General features: G+C 41.7%; 1 protein-coding gene across 1 annotated transcript in view; it reads left to right on the plus strand.

Annotated features, from left to right (window-relative positions):
* LOC126108695 (ankyrin-3-like) overlaps positions 1-26,569 on the plus strand; it is a 59,645-nt gene that overhangs the window by 461 nt on the left and 32,615 nt on the right. The window contains exons 2-3 of the mRNA XM_049914011.1: positions 17,702-17,836; positions 17,959-18,006. Of these exons, the coding sequence (XP_049769968.1) occupies positions 17,749-17,836; positions 17,959-18,006 (136 nt within the window). The 5' untranslated portion in view covers positions 17,702-17,748. The remainder of the gene's footprint in view (positions 1-17,701; positions 17,837-17,958; positions 18,007-26,569) is intronic.

Raw genomic sequence — 26,569 nt, forward strand, 5'->3', positions numbered from 1 at the left:
TCAGATCCGACAGTAGAAGCAGTAAAGATCTGCTGGAATACTGTCGTACAGTCCTAATACACAGGGTGATTCACAAAGACATGAAAATGTTTGGTTACGGAGTTACGGCTAGTAACACTTTTGCCTGAAATTTAGCAACTTTGCAAATATGAAGATATTGCAAAACTGTATGAAGTTAAAATAAAGCACGATTCCCATTTATTTTGTTGTTATTGGTCTGATGAATCTAATAAAACGTGTCCCAGGCGTGTATCTGCAATAGTTTTCCAGAATATCCAGAGAAGCAAAGGCGTAATTTCGTAAAATTTTAAATTTTTTAACTACTTGGCCCAATTTGTTTTTTTTTTTTAATTCCAGACAATTGCTGAAAGCTTTCAACAGAAGTTGTAGAAAATTTAATTTTGGAAAAATTGTGGTAAAAGCGTTAACTGCAACTGTATCCATGTGTCACATAATCTGCTTTTATTTATACCACAGCACACGTGAATTGGTGTTAAACCGAAAAAAAACAAAGCTCACTGTTAAGAAACTTGTACAAAGTACATACAATTTCGCAATACAATCAAAATCACAATATATGTTCAAAAACGTCTCCACCGAGCTCAGTGCATATAGCTGCACGTGTATGAACAGATTTTGTTGCTCGTTTCAGTTTCACACGGTTGTTCTGAATTTCGTCTATTGCATTCATAATGCGACCAAGTAACTCCTCACGTGTATTGACATTGTCCTCATAATCCATGTCTTCACCCATCCCCATACACAAAAATCCATTGTTGTTAAATCGGGAAATCTGGGTGGCCACAGACGTGTAGCACCACGAGCAATCCATCTCTGGGATGAATGTTCATTTAGTTGTGCAGTAACTGCGTCGGTAAAATGTGGAGGCACGCCGTCATGTTGAAAATACATTTGCAATCGCGTAGCAAGCGGAATATCTTCGGTCAAGTGGGGCATTTCTTCTTGAGGGAATTGTAAGTACGACTCGCCAGTTAGACGTCCTGGGAAAATGAATAGTCCAATAAAGTGTGTGTTGATTGTACGAGACTACACATTTATGCTAAATCGCTGCCGAAAAATTGCGTTGCACTGTTGCTTGTGGGTTTGCTTCAGACCATACGTGCTCGCTGAAAAAATTGTTTATACCATCTCGAGTAAACTGTGCCTCATCAATAAATAAAACGTATTTGTGTAACTGTCGATTAGTTTTTAACCAGCTGCACAACTCCAAGCGGAGGGCAGGATCTCCCGGATAAGTGATGCACTTTTTGTTTACGGTGGAGACACACATTATTCTACTCCAGTGCGCGCCATACCTTACACTGTGAAATGCCTAATCGTTGCGAGATACGCCGTGTACTGTGGCCAGGCTACGTTGAAAAGCATCCATAATACCCTCATCATCGTCTTCAAGTATCGAGCTCTCGTAATGATTATCAACGCTAGGTAGAGAACCTGTCTCCCAGAACATTCGTCCATTCGGAATCCTTCAAGTTCAATAATGAATGCGGTATTCGTTAATTTCAGCCGTAGCATTGCCATCAGATTTTCCATAAATAAACACCAATCAGCGTGTTTCTACGTCGTAAATTTGAAAGGCATCCCTATTTCATAAATAATCTACAGACTACAACAGATACTATGTGGTTTTACTTAAATACACTGTTCTTATTGTCTTCTTTCACTGAACAATACAGAAAACTAACTCTTATCAAGGTTGTGGAACGACTGAAACAACTCACTAAAGGTAGCCAACGATGACATAAGAGTTTCTACATTCTTAATGAAAAGTAAACAAATTTACTTGTATAACAACCTTTCCTTCTCTGGACGATCCACTGCAGATACACGTCTGGGACATGTTCTATTAGATTCAACACACCAGTAATAACAAAATAAATGGAAATCGTGCTTTACTTTAACCTCTTAAAGTTTTGCGATATCTTCTTATTAGCGAAGTTGCTAAATTTCAGGTAAAACCTTTTATTACCCGTAACGCCGTAACTGAACATTTGCGGACCTATATTTATATGACCTTTTTTTCTTTATTTTTACATGTAGAACAACATATTAAAATATTTACATATCTTCGTGAATCACCCTGTATGGAAGATGTATTTGCGATGTGGCCCAGCTTGAGACTCTCAGGATTGATAACTGACCCAACATGCAACCTCTTTAGTTTTGTTTTCGAACGTCGGACGTCATTAAAGCTTGACAGCGGTGCGGGAGGAGGGTTCACATCAAAGGACCCGGGTATGTGCCACCAGTTTCTGACGTTGGACCTCTTCTCGCCAGGATACCTGCTTAATCTGACGAAGGTTTTGCCCCCCGTAGATGCCTAATGGACTGGGGAGAGCGCACCAGACTTCTCTGCAAAGATGTTATGCACTGTAGTGAAAGTGGCATTCGCGATAGTGAAGACATTCTGCTGTGCATAACGTAAACTGTGATTAAAATTATCCGGACACCTGCCTGAAAATTACGTACAAGTTCGTGGCGCCCTCCATCGGTAATGCTGGAACTCAATATGGTGTTGGCCCACCATTAGCCTTGATGACAGCATCCACTCTCGCAGGCATAAGTTCAGTCAAGCGCTGGAAGGTTTCTTGGAGAATGGCTGCCCATTCTTCACGGAGTGATGCACTGAGGAGAGTTTTCGATGTCAGTCGGTGAGGCCTGGCACGGCGTTCAAAACATTGCTAAAGTGTTCTATAGGATTCAGGTCAGGACTCTGTGCAGGCCAGTCCTTTACAGGGATGTTATTGTCGTGTAACCCCTCCGCCACTGGCAGTGCATTATGAACAGGTGCTCCATCTTATTGAAAGATGCAATCACCATTCCCTAATTGCTCTTCGACATTGAGAACCATGAAGGTGCTTAAAACATCAGTTTAGGCCTGTGCTGTGATAGTGCCACGCAAAACAACCTCCCCCTCACTCACCGTCCTTAATGACAGTGAAAAATTAAACCGCATGTACCTAATGGAAATTTGGGAAAAGCAATCGTCACCGAAGTTAATCTGTCGGTAAAGAGGGAGGAAAGGGTTTCATCTAAATGAAAGGAAAAATGCAAATGAAATTGGTGAAAATTAATTTTGAGAAAAGGGTAAAATTAATAAAGAAAGTTATTGTGCGGTCGTCACGTTAACAATCAATAGGCGTTAATTAAATATTTGAGATTTGGGGAAAAATATGGTCGCCAGTCCTATGGACAACTACTACAATAACTGAAAAAGAAAGGTTATTGCACATATAATTAGCACTAAAAGCGTGGTAACTGAAGGTTGGCATGTGTTGTGTGAAAACTGAATGTTTGTCAGAAGTAATAAATTTCCCTACACTCTGACTTAACTTAGCAAAAGAATTAATAAAACCGGAAAATTTAAAGTTAATTTTGTGACTGAAATTAATAGCGAGATTGGTTTCTGAAGCACTACGAAATTCAGTAAAATAAGGTTAATCTTGGGCTACCTCAACCATCATTTCAGAAGCTACTTGAATCTACGCAATTTAGAAATAAGAGATTTAACTTTGAACTTGAAATAAATGATTCTAAACAATTAACAATAGTAAAATGTAGTACGTACCAAGCTGAGCTGCAGTCACAGGTAAGCTAAAATATGGTAACAAGACTCGCACTCTTAATTTCTGCTTGTGTAATCTAAATATTGTAGCCAGCTATGAATACTTTAACTGAACTTTGAAATTATAGCAGTGTATTGGATTCATATTACTTTAATGCTGGCGTATGAATTTCAATGACACTCGGGTTCATTCCAGAAAAGTAAGGGACCCTACTAGGTAATGCAATTGGGACCATGAGCAACAAAGCTTCATGCTAAGTTGCTGTATTTTTGTGATGAAACAGTTTTAAAAGTTGAGGTCTGCCATACAGTTCTAAAATCTTACATGCTTCCAGTCTTCCTTGTTGGTTGATTGAAGGTTTGAAGTCGTCGGTCGAGGACGTGGCGACAGTCACTCATTGTGCGCCAGCTAATGCTTCCCGTCCGCGACACCGTGTCAGAAACTATCACAGCAAGTCTAGCGCAATTACATGCTGTCAAACCCCGAAAGCGCGGCAACTCGGGGGAGCGTCACTCAACACACCTGCTCCACCGCCCTACCCCAGCCAATCTCCTCTGCCCGCACTCCACGCGGCCGAGTTCACACTACCAAAGATCCTAAACACTTTGGTTCTCCACACGACCTAACGATGTATTCGATCGATAGCATAGTTTTCCCTAGGCAAGACCCAGCGTAAAAATACAAATAATATTTACAAAACAAACCAATTATACATCGACATAAATGCATATATATATATATATATATATATATATATATATATATATATATATATATAAATAAATAAATATATATAAATATATATATATACAAATAGTAAAACAAATACAATATTTAAAGATACAGAAATGTCATATCTTGAGGTAACAAAACAAGGAAAAAAAATATAGTACAATAGATGGAAGTAGGAGGATATGCATTTCCGGTGTTACACGTGCCCCACATTGTCTGAGCATATTCCTGTAACCGAAACAGACTCAGAAAATGTCCCAGAAAGGTACAAAAGCAACGGAAATGCATATGTTCAAAATATCATGAAAATTTAGCATTAGGCTAATTAACCATGAACCAATTTTTAGACCATAGTAATTGTGTGGAGACACTCCTAACCTTATTCCACTCCGTCATCTCACACAAAAGAAAACAGGTTGACAACATATTAAAATTCATAGAAAACATAGAAAATGGTTTAGCTATTCTAAAATCATCAAAATTCCTAACAGTATCAAGAAATGGAATGCTATTTACAAAATTAATCAGAGTGGATGGTCATAAAAAGAGGTAGATCAAAATATGCAAATTAATAATTAATTACATAGAATACACATTTTTATATAACCTTTTCGTAATTAATATTCTCGGCATGAGAGTACACTTAACGCTAAACAAGAAAATAATATACAGCAGATCGAACAAAAAAAACATACATATTGACAACAGAATTCTTTCACATCAGCTGTCCGGCAAGAAAAACAACTCCGCATTTCGTACTCGCAAGTACAAAGAATGCCGAGAGCGGCACAAGAGCCGACAGCGGCTCCGTCTCGCCAGTATTGTTGCGCCCGCCTGTGCGGCACGCTTGATCTCACTCGCCTGTGTAACGGCATTTCCAGAACGTCCGTTTCACTGAATTCTTTCAGAAAAACTCACTCCCAAGTAATCTCAAGGAGTCCATTAATACTATCACAGTGGATAACTCAACACTGTCCATCATCACACGCATGTACTGGTCTGAAACTTAAGACAGCTTCTAAGTACATCGGCAATGACTAGTAAATCACATATGCATGAAATCTTACAGCTAGTTACAAAATCATATTTAAATTCCTTAATCTACTGTGACTCAGCTGAAAACTTAAACTAGCAGCTTGGATTTTTCAATTGATTAATAATCAGGTACTCTTAAATCATTTAGTCAAAATTAATTACTTGTTAATTACAACTTCTTTAATGACCTGGCAATCTAGCAAATCGTTAAATCTTACACTCTATATTTACATACTGCACAAATTACCCAATCTGTGGTATTAATCAGTCCTTCGGTTGGTACAATTTCAAGTCTACAATGTTCCGTATACCTAATAGTTTTCCAGAGCTTGGATACTCTAAGCAATAGTGTGAGGTATACCAATGGCTTTATATGGTCCATTATAAACAAACTTAAATTTAGAGATTTCATTGTCTATCTCGCTCGATTTCTCATGAGTTTTTACAAGTACTAAGTCTCCGATTGCAAACTTAGCAAAACGCGCTTTAGCGTCATGATGGCGTATGCGAGCATCGGCTTTTAGCTTCATTATTTCTAGCAAACGATCTTTTTTCACACCAATATTAATGTCAATACGTGAAGGGAATTTGATTATCTCTTCCACAAGTCCCGGTTTGTCTGAAAACACACTCTTATTCCTCATTATTACTTCATACAGGCCTCGTCTTTGTTCGTGTGTTATGTTTGACACACCGTCTACAATACTTTCCAGTTCACGTTCACGTTACAGTAGTTCAAATCCATGCCTACGTCAATGGCATCCGGCCAGTTAACAATGTGCATAAGCTGGTATTGCCTATGCACACCATCTCCTGCCTCGTCAAAACTAACTACTATTGTTTTATCTTGTGACATACATGTCAAAGTTTTGCTTTCGCAATTAATCACTGCATGATACTTTAATAACCAATCTAATCCGATAATTACCTCCGTAGTTAAGTCTGGCACGACGACAAACTCTTGTTCAAATCGTGCCCCACATATCTCTAAGTTGACAAAAATCTGTTTTGTGATCGGTTTACTGGCCTTCCCAGTAGCACCGATTATTTTCACTCCTGTTACTGGCATAACTACGATACCAGGTCTGTCTTTCAGTAACTGACATATTTTCCCAGATACAGTACTCAATTCTGCACCGGTGTCAATCAACACGTTTTGTTGTAGGTCGTGCATATTAACAGACACTACTATCTGTCTACACTTGTCCTCGACAGTTTCTTTATTTTCCCACAATAAATCCTCGTCTATATCAAGGTCATTCCAGAAAAAAACCATCCGGCTTTGATCCTAAATCCGGCTTATCTGGCGGCTTTTTCAGCCTCTGTTCACATACAGTTTTAATTTCAACACTTTTGTCCTGAGGCTTAGTCTGCAACTTCGCCACCAATACCGAAACCTTTTCCAGGAACTCGTCAACTAGTGAGTGTTGCTTTGCTATCAATTCACTAATTGTCACCTTTGTTGATTCCTCTTTGGTCAGATTGATCTCATCTGCCAATCTACCTGGAGGCATGTGCCCAGTAGTATCTGCAATTACTTCCTCTGGATCTGGGCAACCCACACTGCTATCGTCCGACCGTATAACGTCAGCTCTAAGCTCATACACGCTGTAATCTACGTGCTTTTCTACCAATCGTGCCCGGTTATCACTAAAATTCTCGTAATCTTTCTCCTTAATACTTTCGCAATGTTTAAACTGGAGTTTTGCGTCGGATGGGTCGGCTACTTCTACCACTATAACTTTCGGTAAGGTCTGCCGGTTAGGGCCAGAACTTTCCGTTACTACTTCAGCATCCAATTCCTGCGGGACGAAACACGAGGAATCTTGCTCGTGCTCCCCATTAACATAAACTATTTCTGGTAAGGTCTGCCGGTTAGGGCCAGAACTTTCTATCACTTCACAAACACTACTTTCCTGCGAGACGATACGCGGCAAATCCTGCCCGCACTCCCCATAAACACTTCTCCCGTACAGGCCCCTATAATCTCTTAGTTCGTCGTATAAGCGACCGAACTGCCTTAACCAGACCTCATCCCTCTCTGCATCCCCTCGCTCGATGACGGACGTGTTATCCGACATCTGATCTACTCTCAACAATTGCGAATCATTCTTAAACTCAATCTCCATTTCCGTTGTGGGTGTTACAGCTGCCACTTTATAATTGATTTCCGGAACACTACTTAAATTCTTCTTACTGACAGTGAATGTATTTTCTACTGCCGTGTCTACAGCTGATCTACTACTTGTGGGCGCACTCCTTTCTCTTAACACTGGCACACTCTCCCGCCGTTGAATATTCCATACGCAATTTTCATAACGACGACACCTCGGTTTTCTACTGTTATTGGGCCGCCAAAATTTCTCCACTCCCGGTCGGCCCCTCACCGGCGCGGCTAACGGTTTCCCTGTCTCGTCCCAGCAGGTACGCTTCCCAGATGCTGCTGAGGCGGCTGATCACACCCTCTGGCGTTATTACTATTCTGCGAAGCCCGTATCACGCTAGTATGATACTGGTTTCGGTCATTCCTGTTATTATTTGCATTGTACCGATTGTCATTACGGCTCGAACCACTATTGTTATTGCTGCCAAGTTTGCGCTATGCATTATTCCCATAGTTATCGTTGTTGTGGTTCCTGTGGTACCGTTGTTGTTACCATGGCCTCTACCACTGTCGTGATTATTATGGTAACAAAACTCGCACTGTTAATTTCTGCTTGTGTAATCTAAATATTGTAGCCAGCTATGAATACTTTAACTGAACTTTGAAATTAAAGCAGTGTATAGGATTCATATTACTTTAATGCTGGTGTATGAATTTCAACGACACTCGGGTTCATTCCAGAAAAGGAAGGGACCCTACTTGGTAATGCAATTGGGACAATGAGCAACAAAGGTTCATGCTAAGTTGCTGTATTTTTGTGATGCAACAGTTTATAAAGCTTCCCTGTTGGTTGATTGAAGGTCTGAAGTCATCGGTCGAGGAGGTGGCGACCATCACTCATTGTCGGCCGTCGCTGTTGCAGAAGCTGGATGTTGGCGCGCCTCCTTCTCGACACGGTCACCAGGCGAAACGGGCTCTTGAAGTGCGCCAGCTATTGCTTCCCGTCCGCGACACCGTGTCAGAAACTATCACAGCAAGTCTAGCGCAATTACATGCTGCCAAACCCCGAAAGCGCGGCAACTCGGGGGAGCGTCACTCAACACACCTGCTCCACCGCCCTACCCCAGCCAATCTCCTTTGCCCGCGCTCCACGCGGCCGAGTTCACACTACCAAAGATCCTAAACACTTTGGTTCTCCACACGACCTAACGATGTAATCGATCGATAGCATAGTTTTCCCTAGGCAAGACCCAGCATAAAATTACAAATAATATTTACAAAACAAACCAATTATACATCGACATAAATGCATAAATATATATATACAAATAGTAAAACAATTACAATATATAAAGACACAGGAATGTCATATCTTGAGATAACAAAACGAGCAAAAAAAATAATAGTACAATAGATGGAAATAGGAGGATATGCATTTCCAGCGTTACACCCTCCACGAAAAACACGACCACACCAGAACACCACCGCCTCTGAATTGTACTGTTGGTACTACACACCTCCGCTGATGACGTTCATTGGGAATTCGCCATACCCACACCCTGCCATCGGATCTCCACATTGTCTACTGTGAGTCGTCACTCCAGACAAAGTTTTTCCACTGTTCAATCTTCCAACGTTTACACTCCTTACACCAAGCGAGGCGTCGTTTGGCATTTACCAGCGTAATATTTGGCTTATGAGCAGCCGCTCGACCGCGAAACCCAAGTTTTCTCAGAGTCAACGTAAGCCAAAGTACTTGCTGTGGATCGTATTGCAGTTTGGAATTCCTGTATGATGGTCTGGGTAGATGTCTGTTTATTCAACTGTAGGCGCTCTCTATCAGTCAACAGACGTGGTCGGCCTGTACGCTTTTGTGCTGTATCACATTGGAAACAGTGGACCTAGTGATATTTAGAATTGTGGTAACCTCGTGTGCGGACGTATGATACAAGTGACACCCAATGACCTGGCCACATTGTGAGTTTCGCAAAGCGCCCCATTCTGCTACCTCACGGTGACTAATGACTACAGAGTCGGTCATATGGAGTACCTGACAGTAGGTAGCACAACACTGCACCTAGTATAAAAAACCGATGTTAATGGGGGTGTCCGGATAATTTTGTTCATATAGTGTATGCCTATGATCTCCCATTAAACTCCTGGGCACAATTCACCGAAATATGGCCAACAAACTACATCCCTGAATGAGCATCATCACTGCTTGTCTTGTAGCCTTCCAGCTCGATAGGAGTGGGAATATGGACAATATCGTATTTTGTCAGCCCATGCCATATTGGCTGCTCCATATAATAGGCATATGTAGTGGCTGGCCTTAGGAATCTGAATTACTGTGAAGCCTACTAATCGAGAGTACGAAATGGTCTTACAGTGGGTAGGCTGTACTGAACGACAGTGTGTTGGTTTCAAGTAGAAACGACCTGGTTTATCGATTTTCTTTGCATGACAATATATGTGTCAGGGGCAGTGATTGGTTTCAAGCCCCTGATATGTAAGCTGTACTCCACAATACTTTATCCACTTGCTTAGTGGGGGCTACATATGTGGGTGGGCATGGTCGGGGAATGTTGAAATGGATAGAGGAGGGGATGGACTGAGGGAGGGAGCAGTTAATGATGGACAGGGAATGTGGAGGCAGGGTGAGATGATAGGAGGTGATGGACCAAGAGAGATGGGGAAGGAGAAAATATAAAGAGAGATTGGAGTGGGAGGAGATGAAAACTCAGTGGCTGGGAGTAGAAGATGATTGAGGAGAGGGGACTGGGGAAGATGAGTGGGGGATAGAAGCAGATGCGTGAGAGAGTTGGACAGGAGGAGAGGAACAACGATGGGGAAGAAGAGATGGTTAAAAATGGCTCTAAGCATCTGAGGTCATCAGTCCGGTAGACTTAAAACTACTTAAACCTAACTGAACTAAAGACATTACTCACATCCATGCCCAAGGCAGGATTTGAATCTGAGACCGTAGCAGCAGCGTGGTTCCGGACTGAAGCACCTAGAACCACTCATACACAATGGCCAGCGAAGAAGAGATGGGTTTGGAGAAGAGGGAAATGAGGACAGATAGGTAAAGATTTGTGGGAGATAATGGAAGAGAAATGGTGGCAGAAGGAGATGGATAAGAGAAAGAGGCCAGGAGGAGATGGTTAGGGAAGGATGGGGATACGAAGGGAGAGGGTGCAAGAGGAAATGTATATAGAGAGGGGCCAGATTTAGATGGAATAACAGATTGGGGGCAGAAAGAGATGGAGAGTGAGGAGAGGCTATCGACAAAGTGGGGAGGAGGATATGGACAGTGACAAGAGGGGAAGGAGAAAATGGAGAGAGGGGGTGAGGAGGGGAGGAGGAGATGTAGAGAGAGTGTGGAGGAGATAATCAGAGGTAGAGGGAGAATGAGGTGAACTGATAGGGGGGATGCAGGAGCCAGATGGATAGTGTAGATGAGTAGCAGTAAGATGGAAAATGATGAGGGCATAGGACGAGACGGACAGACAGAGGGGTGAGGAGGAGATGGATGAGGACAGTGTGCAGGCAGAGATGTTTACAATATATGTGCCATATACGTTTGCAACTGCAACTGTGGGAACAGTGACATACAACTGGTCCTCTAAACTTTACGCCCATATCACAAACATTATAGTCAGTAAGATTTTGGACATATAGGCTGTTCCTACTTTATACTTTAAATCATTGGCACATGGACCGCACTGACTCAGAAAATATCTTTCTTATGGAACCCTACTGTCTGTTGGTCCACGCAAAGTAATTACTGCTATCGACAGAGGACCTGTAGTTGATTCCATAATTCTAGACCTACAGATAGCTTTTGACACCGTTCCTCACAACCAGCTTCTAATAAAATTACATTTCTGGATTCGTGAGTTAACGGTATAAAGTTCTCATTTTTCTTGGTGCTCCATCTCTCTTTCCATCCCTCTTTATACCCATCCACCACCATCTGCCCCTCTCTCTAGCACCTCTATGTATTTTAACCTCCCCCCAACCATACCCGCCCAGACATGTAGCCCCTACTAAACGTGATGACAAAACGAGCTGATAATACTCCCACAACACACCTATAATACTGGGTGGCGTACATGTCAGAGGCTTCAAACTAGTTTCTTCACTTGATTTGTATGTAGTGGTGCTCTGTAAGGCGACTGCAGGGTGAACCATCTAAAACTTGCACTGCAAATATTATGGAAATGGGAAGTGATATTGACGTGCAGTTTTCACAGAATGAATTGGAAGCCAGGGTCTCGTACTGTTAGCCAATACACAGATTGCAACAATACATAGAAAGTATATTTTCTGTATCTGCACTTTTTCAAATGAAACAAATCTTACTGCCAGTAACAAACTAAAAATAGGGTAAACTAGAATTTCAGTGCTGTATGCTGCAGAAGTCTAGTGCGAGCTAGTTATGGGATATCACACTGTGAAAAGTTTCCACATTGACACTTCTTTGTGCCATTCAACCTGTGTAGTTGTTAGATCGATGTTGTTATGTTGGTTTACAGCGTGCTTGTGTGTTCCTGGAGTGCACTGCTATCAGTTACTATGTGACAGTCTAAGCAGTAGCTTATGTGTGTACAATGGAATTTATCACTGCAGAAGAAGCAGACATGTTCATGGTGCATGGAGAGTGTAGGAAGAATGCAGTTCGTTCTTCTACAGTGCATGCGGCAGGTTCCCAATCTCTGCCATCTCCTCAATCAGTTGTGTTAAAGTGATAGTGTAACAAGTAGGAAACATAACAGAATGAAACAAGTTATGACAAATGGGGGTAAACAATTTTCTTGCTGTTGTTGCAATTGATCAACACATTACCTCCTGTGCAATCGCTTGTGGGAGTGGCAGGGGTCAGTCAAGTGTCTTACGCACTGTCCATCAGCTTAAATTCCATCCCTATTACGTCTACCTGAATCAAGAGCTCCATGGAAACAATTATAAGAATAGTGTTAACTTCTTTAGATGGGCATTAAGACTAGTACTCCAGATGTTTCATGTGTTTTGTTTAGTAGTGAAGCCAGGTATTTCCCCAGAACGTGCACTATTGGTGTGTTGACAATCCCCATTGGCTGCCTCAGGTGGAACATCAGCGCCCATGGAGTGTAAACATTTGCTGTGGGATAGTAAACCATCAGATCATAGGCGTGCGTTTCATAGGTAGAACACTGAATGCGCACAACTATCACAGCCTCCTTGCAAACCATCTCCCACAGATACTAGAAGGATTTCCTCTGCACACAAGGAGAAACCTGTGTTACCAATATGACCGCTGTCCAGTACATAGTGCGTGGATTATTACAGCGCGTCTTCACAAATTGTTTCCAAAACGTTAGATTGGATGCAGAGGACCAGTACGTTAGCTGCCCCTATTTTCCATATTTGATGCCTGTTGACTTTTTCTGTGGGGAAAACTGAAAGGCGCTGTCTGCAAGGACATACCAACTACACCCGATGATACGCAACGACGCATAGCTGCAGCCTGCTCGGAGATGTTCGGCGAAATGCTAGCATGTGTGCAGCAGTCGCTCCATACCAGATAGGAAACGTGTTCTGCCACTGCTGGTGGTCATTTTGAACACAACCTGTGATGGTCAGTCACCTTGTTACTGCCCAGAATCCACATACCTAGTGCATGAATTTGTGTTGTCCCTCAGTGTGTACTACCACAGGTATTGTACAAGTGACAGTGTGGCAACTTTCCAAAGTATTTATATTGTAAGCAGCTTGCCCTATAATCCTGCAACAAACCAACTAACAGTATAATTTACGCTATTTTTATTTTCTTAATGTCAATAAGCATTATTGCATTCAAAAAGTGTACTTTTTCACAAAAAGTAAACTTTATAAATATTATTACAAACTGTTTATTGGCCAACAATACGGGCACATGACTACCTGCACGTTCTGTGATAACTGCGCATCAACAGCACTCTCCAGCTCCGCAATATTTTCGGTGCTAATTTTATGTTAGTCGCCCTGTATGTATACTTTAAATTTTCTTTTACACACATATCCGCCGCCAAGCTGCTGTCCTGGAAACTAGCATGAGTTTTTGCAGCGCCTATGTGACCAACCGGTACATCCGAACATTATGAAGCACCGAGAAGAAAACGATTTATTGACACATAATCAGCACGGACTCAGAAAAAATCATTATTTTAAAACACAACTAACTCTTTTTACTCACGAAGTAATAAGTGCTATCGACGGGGGATTCCTATTTTTAGATTTCCAGAAGGCTTTCGACACCGTTCCTCACAAGCTTCCTCCAACCAAACTGCGTGCCTATGGAATATCGCCTGAGTTGTGCAACTGGATTCGTGATTTCCTGTCAGAAAGGTCACAGTTCGTAGTAACAGACGGAAAGACATCGAGTAACAGAAGTAATATCTGGCGTCCAACAAGGAAGTGTTATAGGCTCTTTATTGTTCCTGATCTATATTAACGACATAGGAGAAAAACTGAGTAGCCATCTTAGGATCTTTGCAGATGATGCTGTCATCTATCGTCTTGTAATGTCATCAGATGACCAAACCGAATTTTAAAATGATTTAGATAAGATATATGTGTGGTTTAAAAATGGCAATTGACCCTGAATAAACAAAAGTGTGAAGATGTTCTCATGAGTACTAAAATAAATCCACTAAATTTCGACTACGCGATAACTCACACAGACCTGAAGGCTGTAAATTCAACTAAATATGTAGGGATAACAATTACAAATAAACTAAATTGGAATGATCATATTGACAATGTTGTGGGTACAGCAAACCACAGACTGCGATTCATTGGCAGAACACTTAGAGGGTGCAACAAGTCAACTAAAGAGATTGCTTACACCACGCTTGTCCGCCATATTCTGGAGTATTGCTGTGCGGTGTGGGATCCCCATCAGGTGGTACTGATGGATGACACGTAAAAAGTTCAAAGAAGGGCTGCTCGTTTTATATTATCGCCAATAGGGGAGATAGTGCCACAGAAATGATATGTGAATTCGAGTGGCAATCATTAAAACAAAGGTGTTTTTCGTCGCAATGGGATCTTCTTATGAAATTTCAATCACCATTTTTTCCCTCGGATTGCGAAAACATTCTGTTGGCACTCACCTACATACGGAGAAATGATCACCACGATAAAACAAGAGAAATCAGGGCTCACACAGAAATATATAAGTACTGGTTTTTTCCATGCGCCATTCGAGAGTGGAACGGTAGAGAGACAGCTTGAAGGTGGTTCATTGAACCCCCTTCCATGGGCTTTATTGTGAGTTGCAGAGTAATCACGTAGATGTAGGTGTAGAACCCTCCATAGCATATGGGGTTCCATCTAGAAAAATCCGCTGACAGGTTACAATTTCAGTCCTCTGCTGAATGAACCCAACAGTCAGTTGGGAAGCTTGAGAAAGGGGTCACATGTTGCCACTGGGCGCATCCTGTGGAGCAGAGGACTCTGAAGTGTCGCCCTCTCGTGACGCAGTCACCATGCAGAGCAGACGCTCCTGTATTGGCAGCCTTCTGTCGTAGCTGACCGCACTTTGTCGACTGTTCCCTTCTCTGCTCTCTGGTACCAGAAACCAGCTTTCTCTAAACGCGCGCTACCTTCTTCTCTCTTTCCTGCACCAGTACTTCACCAACAGACTGAGGAACGTCCATAAAGTCCAGCGTGGACAAGACCTCGTGTATTCCGTAATTTTCAAAATGTACCAGAAGGTTGGTTTCCCTGCCAGTGCTCTTCTCTCGCATTCTTGACACAGTGCACTTCCACAACCGGTTCGATGTGTACAATTGTTGTGAATTAGTTTTCACTTTACCACTACACATTAAACTGGTAACATTCTGTTTATTGCTGTGCAAATGTTTTGTTGTAGACAAAGATAGTGAGTGAGTAATGTATGAGGGAGTGCCAGATTTTCTCTTAATATATGCCAGATGACTCATGTAAGCTTTTGCCCTTGAAAATACACAATGTGATCAAAAGTATACGGTCACCTGGCTGAAAATAACTTACAAGTTTGTGGCCTCTCCATCGGTAATGCTGGAGTACAATATGGTGTTGGCCACCTTTTGCCTTGATGACAGCTTCCACTCTCGCAGGCATACGTTCAATCAGATGGTGGAAGGCTTCTTGGGGAATGGCAGTACATTCTTCATGGAGTGCTGCACTGAAGAGAGATATCGATGTCTTTCGGTGATTCCTGGCATGATGTCGGCGTTCCAAAACATCCAAAAGGTGTTCCATAGGACACAGGTCAGGACTGTGCAGGACAGTCCATTACAGGGATGTTATAGTCGTCTAACCACTCCGCCCTAAACCTTGCATTATGAAAAGGTGCTCGATCGTGTTGAAAGTTGCAATCGCCATCCCCAAATTGCTTTTCAACAGTGAGAAGCAATGAGATGCTTAAAATATCAATATAGGCCTGTGCTGTGATAGTGCCACTCAAAAAACAAGGGGTGCAAGCTCCCTCCATGAAAAACACGACCACACCGTAACACCACCGCATCCAAATTTTGCTGTTCGCACTACACACGCTGGCAATGACGTTCACTTGACATTCTCGATAACTATACCTGCCATCGGTTCGCCACGTTGTGTACCGTGATAGTCAATCCACACAACGTTCTTCCACTGTTCAGTCGTCCAATGTTTACGCTTCTTACAGCAAGCGCAGCTTTTTTTGGCATTTGTCGGCGTGATGTGTGGCTTACGAGCAGCCGCTCGACCATGAAATCCCAGTTTTCTCACCTCCCGCCTAACTGGCATAGTAGTTACAGTGGATCCTGATGCAGTATGGAATTCCTGTGTGATGGTCTGGATAGATGTCTGCTTATAACACATTACGACCCTCTTCAACTGTCGGTAGTCTCTGTCAGTCAACAGACGAGGTCGGCGTGTGCGCTTTTGTGCTGTATGTGTCGCTTCACGTTCCCATCTCACAATCACATGGCAAATAGTGGACCTAGGGATGTGCAGGATTGTGGAAATCTCGCGTACAGACGTATTATACAAGTGACGTCCAATCGTTTGATCATGTTCGAAGTCCGTGAGTTTTTGTGAATTTTTTGATTAATTTCAGCCAAAAATAACAAAGTTGGTCTGTGATATCCGCTGAAGGTTGTGGTTATAGTTCTCCAATTACGTGCAGTGTAGTTATTCTGATTTTCATCTGATATCAGGAAGGATTTGATTTTACATTAATAACTTATTTTCTAAGAATATGAACTTCAATGCAGGTGAAAATAATAAAAACTAAAAATTGTGCAGGAGTTGGAACAATTTACTTCGATCTTCACGACTTTTCTCCGGTTAAGCTAAGAAAAATACCCTTAAAATCATGATATTTCCTTATAAGTTGGTTGATATAATTCGTAATTTTATACATAATCATACTATCACTTTTAATAATGATCGATTAAATACTTTTTGAGGTAGACTGCGCGCAAATGTGAAAAAAGTCATTCCGAGATGAACGCGTTTGAAAAATAAATTCTTGGAAACTGGAAATTCAAGGAAGTCAACAATAATATAAAATGCTTGCCTATTAATCTGCGATTCCAGCGCCATAGAGTAATCATTCTTCTTCCTCTCAGGCCTCGTTTTGCGCTTGCAGCAGCACTTTCCGAACTTTCCGACTTTCCTTCGATTCAATGAACTACATCGACTCTGTCGGCGCACGCGCTGGTTGTCCATTTGTTCGGCATAATTGAAGCTTTACGTGTCTCCTACAATTCCTGCTCCCTTCATGACCATCAGAAGGGATGAATTTCCTTCATTGAATAAGCCAGCTGCTAAATACGATGCCAAATCAACCACTTTTAGTCCGGAGTGCAAGTGTCTGGGAGCTAATCGCCAAATAGTGGAATTAAAAGTTTCATTCGCATTTTGTGTGTAGCCACCTAAACATTTCTCCAGTAATTCATCCCGTGATAAATTTTCATATATCGGAATAATTTCATTCTGTAAGTCTGGTCTATGTTCACCAAATCTAAATGAATGCGAATTTCTCTTTGAAATTTTGACCGAGTATTATTGGATAGTTAACTTAACGATTTATACAATAAAAATTGGATTTTTAGAACCACCTAGTGTGGTTTCCGCATTAACCATCGTAATCCAAATTAGGTTATAATATTAATTTAGATTTGTTGATTTTTGTATCCAATTTGTTGAAAGTAAATGAATTGTGGAGCTATATTTACTCATAAAATTACAGATTCTCCAGCAGTTGTTTATTTGGCCTGACAACATTGTCCTTACATCATGTTCTGCAGAAGTGTTAGTTGGTTCATCTGCACTTTTGTCGCAGTACTCACAGCTGCCGACTACATTGACTCTCATGCCAGTACAGGTAAAGATTTTACTTGTATCAGTTGACACAAGTCTGTATATGATAATGAATAACCAGTTTTACTAGGTAATGAAAAACATATTCAATATTTTCATTAAATATTTTATAAATTTGCTTTTCAGGATTCGATCCTGAACTCACAGTCTACCACTTAGGAACTAACAATCCGAGTAAGTGTCATTATTTTCCATTACTTCCAGGAACTTTTCATGGTTCAAGAAATTGATGCAGTGCAAACTTATCTGATTGTGCTAGGCTTATTTCTTGAGTTAATGACTGATTTGGGTCACCGTTTAGTCATTTGATTATTATGTATGAAATCTGTAACATCACTGAGTTTCTATATCCATTACTTTATAGGCGGTATGAGTTGGAATACAGTTTACATATGTGTTACATACGTGTTGGTAGATCTTTAGAGTGATAATCATACCCATTTTGTGAAACGTATTAATAATATTTTCGTAAAGGTTTAGTTGTCCCGTCTAGATCAATATAACACATGAACAGACGAAACTAAGCATCTATATTACATAAGTAGTTATGGTATACAGATATTTAACATGTCTTCCAGGATTACAGTAGTACATTGTACACTGCCTTTCATAAATTTATATTGACTACAGAAACACCTTCTCACGTTCACAATACTTATATAAGCAATTAAACACATGATTCTGATAATGGTAATCATCTCAGGAGGTACCCATCAGAAATTGTAATGCTTGTGCTAACTATATTACATCCCTGTTTCTTATCTTTTTAAATTCAGTGAGGTGTGGGTTCCAAATTATTGTACATTAGCTTCCAACATGTCCTTTCATCAATGGCAGAATTTTTAAATTAATAGTGGATGTCATCATTGTGGTTCAGCTGAACATTTGCTTTAATGTAAAACAGAGTTCCATTGAACCGTTCATATGAGACAAAAAGTAAATTTTGAAAGAGTGTTAACTATTCCCATCTATAAAGACAACTTGTAGCACTTATTCCTTGAATTTATTTTGAACAATGTACTAGTTTCTCTTTCCTTGGTAATAATGGTTATAATGGTTATTTTAGGAAGATAGGTATGCCCTTAAGAACCAGTTACGTGGCACATGCTGCAACTATAACAGTAGCTTTGTGATTTTCTTGTTAGTAACATTACTAAATCAATAATAAACCAAATCTCATCGAGTTACCTCTTCAAAGTGTGAGATATGTAATCTTCCCTATTACAATTGTTATCTGAGTGAATGTCCATCGTATTATTGCTATATCCTTTCTGTAATAACACGTTACAGAAAGTAACTACAAGTTTGTCTACATTTTCGTAACAGTATGTAGTTGATATGTACATTGTTTGAAAGGAACCGCATGGTAAACAAAATGTCATTCAGGAATGGGAAGTAATAGATGTCTGTAGGTCATAAATTTTTAGTAACCACGTTGGTGTTGTCTGTAAGCATTAATTTAATTTCACACCAAATTAACGCCTGCTGTGTGCAGATTGTTACCACAAATTGGAAGCATAAGGGGATGCTAGGCTATACAAAAATGTAACTCCTTATTCTGATGCCACAGAAACTTTCTGTGAATGAGCCGGTTAACTGATGAGTTACTGATTTTATAATTGCTAATAGCAGGCTGAACTGCACAAAGGCTTTAGTCAATTCACACAAGGTATTTACAGAAAAACAAATTCTGTTTCGATGCTCTAAGGTATTCACTAATACAAAGATTGGAATATTCGTCTGGAAACCAAATTATTTTTATTCTTAATGTCAAAGTATTCAATACATTTGATTGTATGAATTAATTATTTTAATAATTTGAGGTTCTCCACATTTGTAACATCCAATTAGAGTTCTCTGGGTTTTGTGTGGGGTGCCATTTTCATAAGAGTTCATACGATGGTGTATTTCATTTTGATAAGACAAATACCATGGTAAAGTGTTGCATTAAAACATGAGTGAAATCCATGTATTCCATCTATTTCCCCAGAGTAGGTATTCGGCTGTTTACATGCTGTACTGCCATATCATGTGATGCTTATTTCTGGAACGCAGGATGGTTTGGTTGAGTTACCCATTGGTTACAGACAGGCGACTCATAACTTACATGCCAAATATTGGGAGTTAGTTGTTGTAGGAAATACATTGCAAGTCTAATGTCAGTGACATTTGAGCATCTCATGTACCTGTTCAATGTGTGTCATATGCCTTCTGCCTAGTCTGATGCACTGTCACGACTTCCTCCCTGTGCCAACCTCTTACCTTCAGAGTAGAACTTGGTATCTCACGTTAAATGTTCAAAATTCATACACGACTGTACTCAGGACGAAAAATCTTAGAAATACTATCCTTATGTTTGATTGTAGTAGACATCTTCAACGGAGGAAATCCATCTTTCCCTCTGCCAGTCTGCCTCTTAAATCCGCCTTACTTTGTCCTTCATCCGTAGTTTTGCTTTCAAGGAAGCAAAATTCCTTCACTTCGTCTATTTTGTGATCCCAGACTTCGACGTTAAGTTTAACGCTAATCTCATTTCTGGTATTCTTCATTACGTTCATCTTTCATTTGTTTACACTCAGTACATATTTGCATTCATTTGACTCCCCATTCCATACCACAGACCTAGTAATTCTTCCTGATCTTCACTGACATGTTTTCAGCGAATCTTCTCCATGACACTTTATAACAATGATTGTTAATCCAACTCCTGCACTTGTCTTTTATTTTCATTACGGTTTCCTAAATGTACAGATTAGACAGCGGGGGAGAAACACCGTTTCACTACCTTACACCCTCCTTAAGCCGACCTCTTTTCTCATAGTCTTCCGATCTTATAGCTTCTTTTTCGTTCGCATACATATTATATGTTACCCAAATTTCTGAGTATTTCTAATCATTTTACGCTGTAGAACACTTTTTCTTGGTCGAAGAATTCTATACAAGTATCCTGATTCTTCTTAACTTTGGCATACATTACCAATTGGAATGTAGCAGGTGTCTTTTGCGTTCTGTCGTGTTTCCTATGTACCTACGCTACATCTGTTCTCCAGAACACAGCTTTTTATGTGGACCACAATCTCTTCCAGCCACTCACCCTCCCACCGACGCAAGACTCTTAGGCTCAACAGCGAGGTAATGGCATACAGGGGGATGGAACACTGTAATACTTGAGAATCGAGACAATCCTCTTGGCTGCCAGATGTGTCCTTTCGTTCCTCGCAATTCCAAAGTGTCCTGGCACCCAGCAAAAAGACACCTAAATTCCCAGTCGTTGTAAATGGAGGAGGGAATAGCTTCCCTGCTGAGTACAAACGTTTCACAGAGTGAAGGGCACTTAGAGAATCGGAAGAGACAAGAAATTTATCACTGGAAGAATGTCTCACCTACTCCAATGACCACAAGATCGCATAAAATTCTGCATCAAAGACAGTAAACGCTTAAGGCAGTCTGATCTTGAGGACAAGATCTGGCAAAACAACAAAGCAACCAACAGAATCCCCTTGTAGCGATCCATGCATTAAAAACCCCTGTATTGTTGTGGTGCCGAGGTAAAATGTCAGAAAATATGTCATTGAAAATGGAAACAGGAGTGTAATCTCTCTTGTAGCGCCCCAAATCTAAAATAATTCTGGGTCTCTCCAGTAACCAGGGCAGCAGGCAGTTAAAACCCTGGATTTGGGGCAGTACTGGCTCTGCACTGAGAGACCCGAGCACATGGTGCACGTGGATTCCAAATGGCATTGTGGCTCTTAAACGGTTAGAAATGAGGGGGATGAGCAACATTATAGTGGATGGGTGAAGTTGGAGCTGTGAGGAACATGGACACCTGATGCACTAGGGGGAACTGCTGGTGGACGATAAGAAGTGATTCCCCAGCCAGAACACATAGGCTGGGTATGGGACTGGTCCTATAGCGACCTGTGGCCAACTGGAGCCCCTCAAGGTGGACAGTGTCAATTCTCTTCAAATCAGAAGGCCTCGCCAATGCTTAAACCATGCACCCATAGTCCAGCCATGAACACATGAAAGCCACATAATCCTTCAATGCTGAGACACACATTGCTGCGGCTCAATGCAAGTTCTTTAGCTGTCAGAATCTGCATTCCGAAATCAATAGCTAGGCTCCAGAGTCTCTCCCTGGAATGCTGTTCACCATGTGCCACAATGCCAGCTCCCTTGTGCATCAGCTCTCATCTGTGACATGAGTTTAGCTCACACTCCTGATGAAAACCTCCAGCAGAATCTCCTGAACCTCAAAGATCCATTGCTCATCTCATGACTTCCTGTCATTCAGGCTTCTGAGTAGTCTGCCATAGCAGCAGCTTTAATCGAAGACCCAACTCTGGTATTTGCCATCTATTCCGAATTGGAAGCTTTGCCACATTGGTTGTTGCCCAAGTCTTTAAAAGTCCCCAATGCCATTTCCACAAGGCGAACTGTGTTACTAGGAGTTAGTGTACCCACAAAGCCGAAATCTGCCACACCTCCACTTTTATATCTATGGACTCATGACTGGGCGACACCAAGGAATATTCTTCCCAACCATATTTTACAGAAGCGACACTGGTACAAGCTATCCTCCTGCAGTCCACTCACTTGCTGTCTATACAACTCAAGTTGTAAAGCAAGCCAGACACTTTCCAGACTGACACTGCGTCATCAGCTACAGTAATCGACTGGGCTACACAAACCATTAAGCCTCCTCCAGGCACCCCTTCACGACAAAGTTATGTACTTTTAGTAACAACACCATTTCTGTTACAAGACGTATCTGTTACATGATATTTCCATAGCAGATGCTACTGTGGCGCCACAGTAACTCCACCTTGGATTATGATGGTTGTGGCCTGTGGGGTCTCTAACCTGTCCAGCCTAGACTTATTCCGTGCCTTGGGGCTTGAGCTCTGCACCACCTCTGATACAGTCCAACATCACCAACATCTTGGTTAAATTAGGACCAGTGTTCTGCCAGTGAGCATTCTGGGGTTCCAGTCACATATAACCCATATACCTACTGCAGCTCCACAATTGTTTAAGGCCTGTAGCGTCGAGTTTGCATACCAGGGTAAGGTTCAACAGGACTTGCAACACCTTCCGGATGGTGGCGTCCTCATCCGAGTAACAGATACCCAATGGGCCCTTCCATTTTGACTGTGGAGAAATCATCAGATGTTGGCTGCATTTGTGGTAACTTCCAGGGCACTGTGAATGCCCAATCTGTCGTCACCAGACATCCCACTCCCATGTTTCAGGACACTGTTTCCATCTCGCCGGCTCTATGGTATTTGCCAAAAATGACCTCCATGATGCTTATCTCCACCTCGCACTGCATAACAGCTCCCAGGAGACTGTAATCATAACCACCATGACCACTCCTTTTGGATTGCTCCAATATACACAGCTTCCGTTTGGCACCATCAGTGTTACATCAATTTTTTGGAGTTACTAAGAGCAATTCTTGAAGGACGTCTCAGGGATCATGAGCTGCCTTTACGATTTTCTGGTTGTTGGATAGAATACAGCTGATGTTGCTCTTCTCCACATTCACAGCAGCTTACCTTCAGAGTAATCTTGGCAAATGTTAATTTTTCGTCCACCAGATTGAATATTTAGGACACATCCTTAGGACATCAGGCATGTGTATTACACCACATTGTGTAACTGCCATGCAAAATTTACTGGCCTTGATAGATGCATCCCAGTTGAAGTCTGTCTTAAGTCAGCCGAACTGGTATCGACCATTCATGCCCCATGCTTCAGCGATTGTGGCACCACTCGCTCTGTAACAGAGTTCTCTGGAAGTGGCCATCCTAATGTAATAAGGCGCTCCAAAACCTGATGAAGGCCCTCTTTCACCTACTTGTCTCGTGGCGTACAATCCAATGAAACCATTGGTACTAGTGGCTGACGCTGACTGCCACAATTGTCCCATATTGAGAATGGCGTGGAGTGACCCACTGCATTTGTATTCAAGACACATACCGAAGGATAGAGGAACTACAACCACATAGAAAAGGAGGCTGTGGTCATCATCTTTGGCAGCAAACGCTTCCATGACTACATCTATAGCCATAGTTTCACACTTATGACAGATCATAAACCTCTAATGCGTCTCTTCAAGTATTCATCATCAATACCTACCTAACAATACCAACTCACACAGTGCACCAGCTGCCACTGTGGGTTCTGTTTCTCTCAGGATATGCCCGTGGTATCCAATATCACCCTAACGCCTCCCATGCCAATGCCAATATCCTATCGCGATTGCAAGTCAGTCATAAACCAGGATTTCATGAGGAGAGTGAGACTGCCATCACCAAAGGCTCATCTTCCAATTGGTGCACGCCTTGTGGGATAACACACGGTGACAGGCTGTGTCCTCCAGGAGGTTTTGCATTATACAACAGAAGGATGGCCTGCAGACAGAGTAATGTCTCATGTACCCAGACCTCCAAGCCTTCTGTAACATGCAGCAAAAGTTTTTATTCTTGCATCGCATTGTGCTGATAAAGGTCATGAAATGCCGCACTCTGGTGCTCATTCCCAGAACCCTAAGGCATAACGTTCTTTGGCGTCTCCATGATGGTCATTGGGAAGTCATTTTGACTCTCCTAGCAATACATCGACTGGAAGGGTATGGAGGCACTTAATGCGAGGATGGAGAAAGAGTGCCTCGCATGTCAAAACAAGCAATCTATGCCCCCCTGTCAGTATTTTCCATGGCTTCCTATGGGTAGTCATTTGTGCTTTCTTCATTTGGACTTTGCTTGCCCATTCCTTGGATCAGTGTGGCTTCTGGTTTTGAATGTGAGCAGTAGGTTCCGCTTTGTGTTTTTCATGTAGTTCATAACCTCAGTGAAGACGATCAAGATTGTAGCGTGGTTATTCACCCTTAAAGGCGTCCCAGAAGCCTTGGTCACTGACAAATGCCCCAATTATCATCAGCAGAATTCTGAGATTCTTGCTGTTCAATTTAATTTCATCAATCCACATGGCCAACCTCACAGATCACCATTTTCCCTAGTATACTCTCAGAACAGCCCCATACCTACTTGGATCAATGGATGGTGTAGGTTTTTATTGCATGTGTGGACAGCTTGCCTTTATTTTCAATTTGACTGGGCAGGCAATGTTCGAATTCCAGCTGCTGTGAATCGGCTGCTGTTGCTGGCATATCCACGAAATATGGACCCATCTTGGATCCAAACCACTAAAGGGTGCCATAACTTCTTGTTCCATTCCAAACGCCTGTAATGCGACTCTCTTTGCACCATCTGCCGCTTCCCCCACCCAAGACCTCCTGTGACCAACCACAATTCGTCACATCTCTCATCTCATATGAATAAAAGTGGATCCAGTCCCCCCCAGAATAGTGAATGCTCCAACATGGTCGAGGCCTCCAGGACCTGCCGTTGCCTAGAGGCACTGGTGGGGGAGAAGGGCGGGCAGCAGCTGCATGAATTATGGTTGTACCATGTAAGCCACAGAATGCAACACTCATGCAGTCCATAGCAGCCATGCAATATTTTCAGAAGGCGCACCAAGAGCTACAGACCAACAGATATCTCGCCAGGCAACAGTAAGAGGTCGCTGGTCTTATCGCCAGACCATGCCTGTATCCGGTCACGAGTTAGAACGGGACAGCATGGTTCTTCCTGGAGAATAACTGTTTAAGGAAACCCAGGGATCACTGTGCACAGATCCCATGGACGGGAGTTGACCGATTCATGCTATTGTCTATACGCCATCGATGAGAACAGTGTAGCGGCGAGAAGTAGGCTTCTGATTTGGAAATCAGCTCTCACCAAGTGTTGGTCATTTCAATGTTTAGTTCTGGCTCCAGGGAGTTAGGTGGAGCCAAATCCACAGAACTGTATTTTGTTCGGAAACACAGAGGAGGTATAGTCAGTTTGTAATTATAAATTTTTACAAACAGTTAATTTGCCTTTTGAACAGACAATAAAGAAACTAAGAAACTTTTTTGCTTCAACTGGGACCCACAATAACGAAAAATGGATGGATTTTGCAGAAATTATGAGCTGCACAATGAGAATATACAGCTAAACGGTAGTTCTGTTGTATGAATGCATAAACCCCACGGAAATTCCCCCACATAGATGCAGTAAGGTAAACCTAGGAAACAGCAGACATTAAGACTGAATTTTATTGGGAGGTGCTTTACAATGGCACAAAAGTTACCCATGTACTTGTCATCTTGTTTGTCAACTTCAGTATGATCTAAGTCATCCACAGATAATCACCAAATCGATTACACGGGCTAGCCCTTTTCTATTTCTTTCCCACCTGCTCCACTAAGCCTTGGTCCTGGCAATGTTTCATATCATATGCCTTGTTCATCATCATGTGAACAAAATTTTGACCATCGATTAGAGTAGCCATATGGTAAGCATTGCATTCATGGATGTTGAAATATTAAAGATCATGCTTCCACAACAGAAACTTGGAGTTTTCCCGGGCTGCAACATTTTGATTGATACCTGTACCAGAACTTGCCATAGCGAAAAACAAACCGTACTTACAGACGGCACCGTCCTCTTTGGCAGAGTATACCAACTAAAAAAATTTCTCCATACAAATAAGGTTGAACACACGATATTGGCAAATTTGCAAAATGAGGGGAAATCTATAAATTGCGTTAGGCACAGAAAAGTTTTGGAATTGTTGTAGCTTCATGTGGTAATCAGATTTTCTGATACTTAGTGAACAAATACTTATC

The sequence above is a fragment of the Schistocerca cancellata genome, chromosome 11 (genome assembly GCF_023864275.1).
Source record: "Schistocerca cancellata isolate TAMUIC-IGC-003103 chromosome 11, iqSchCanc2.1, whole genome shotgun sequence".
NCBI classification, from domain to species: Eukaryota; Metazoa; Arthropoda; class Insecta; order Orthoptera; family Acrididae; genus Schistocerca; species Schistocerca cancellata.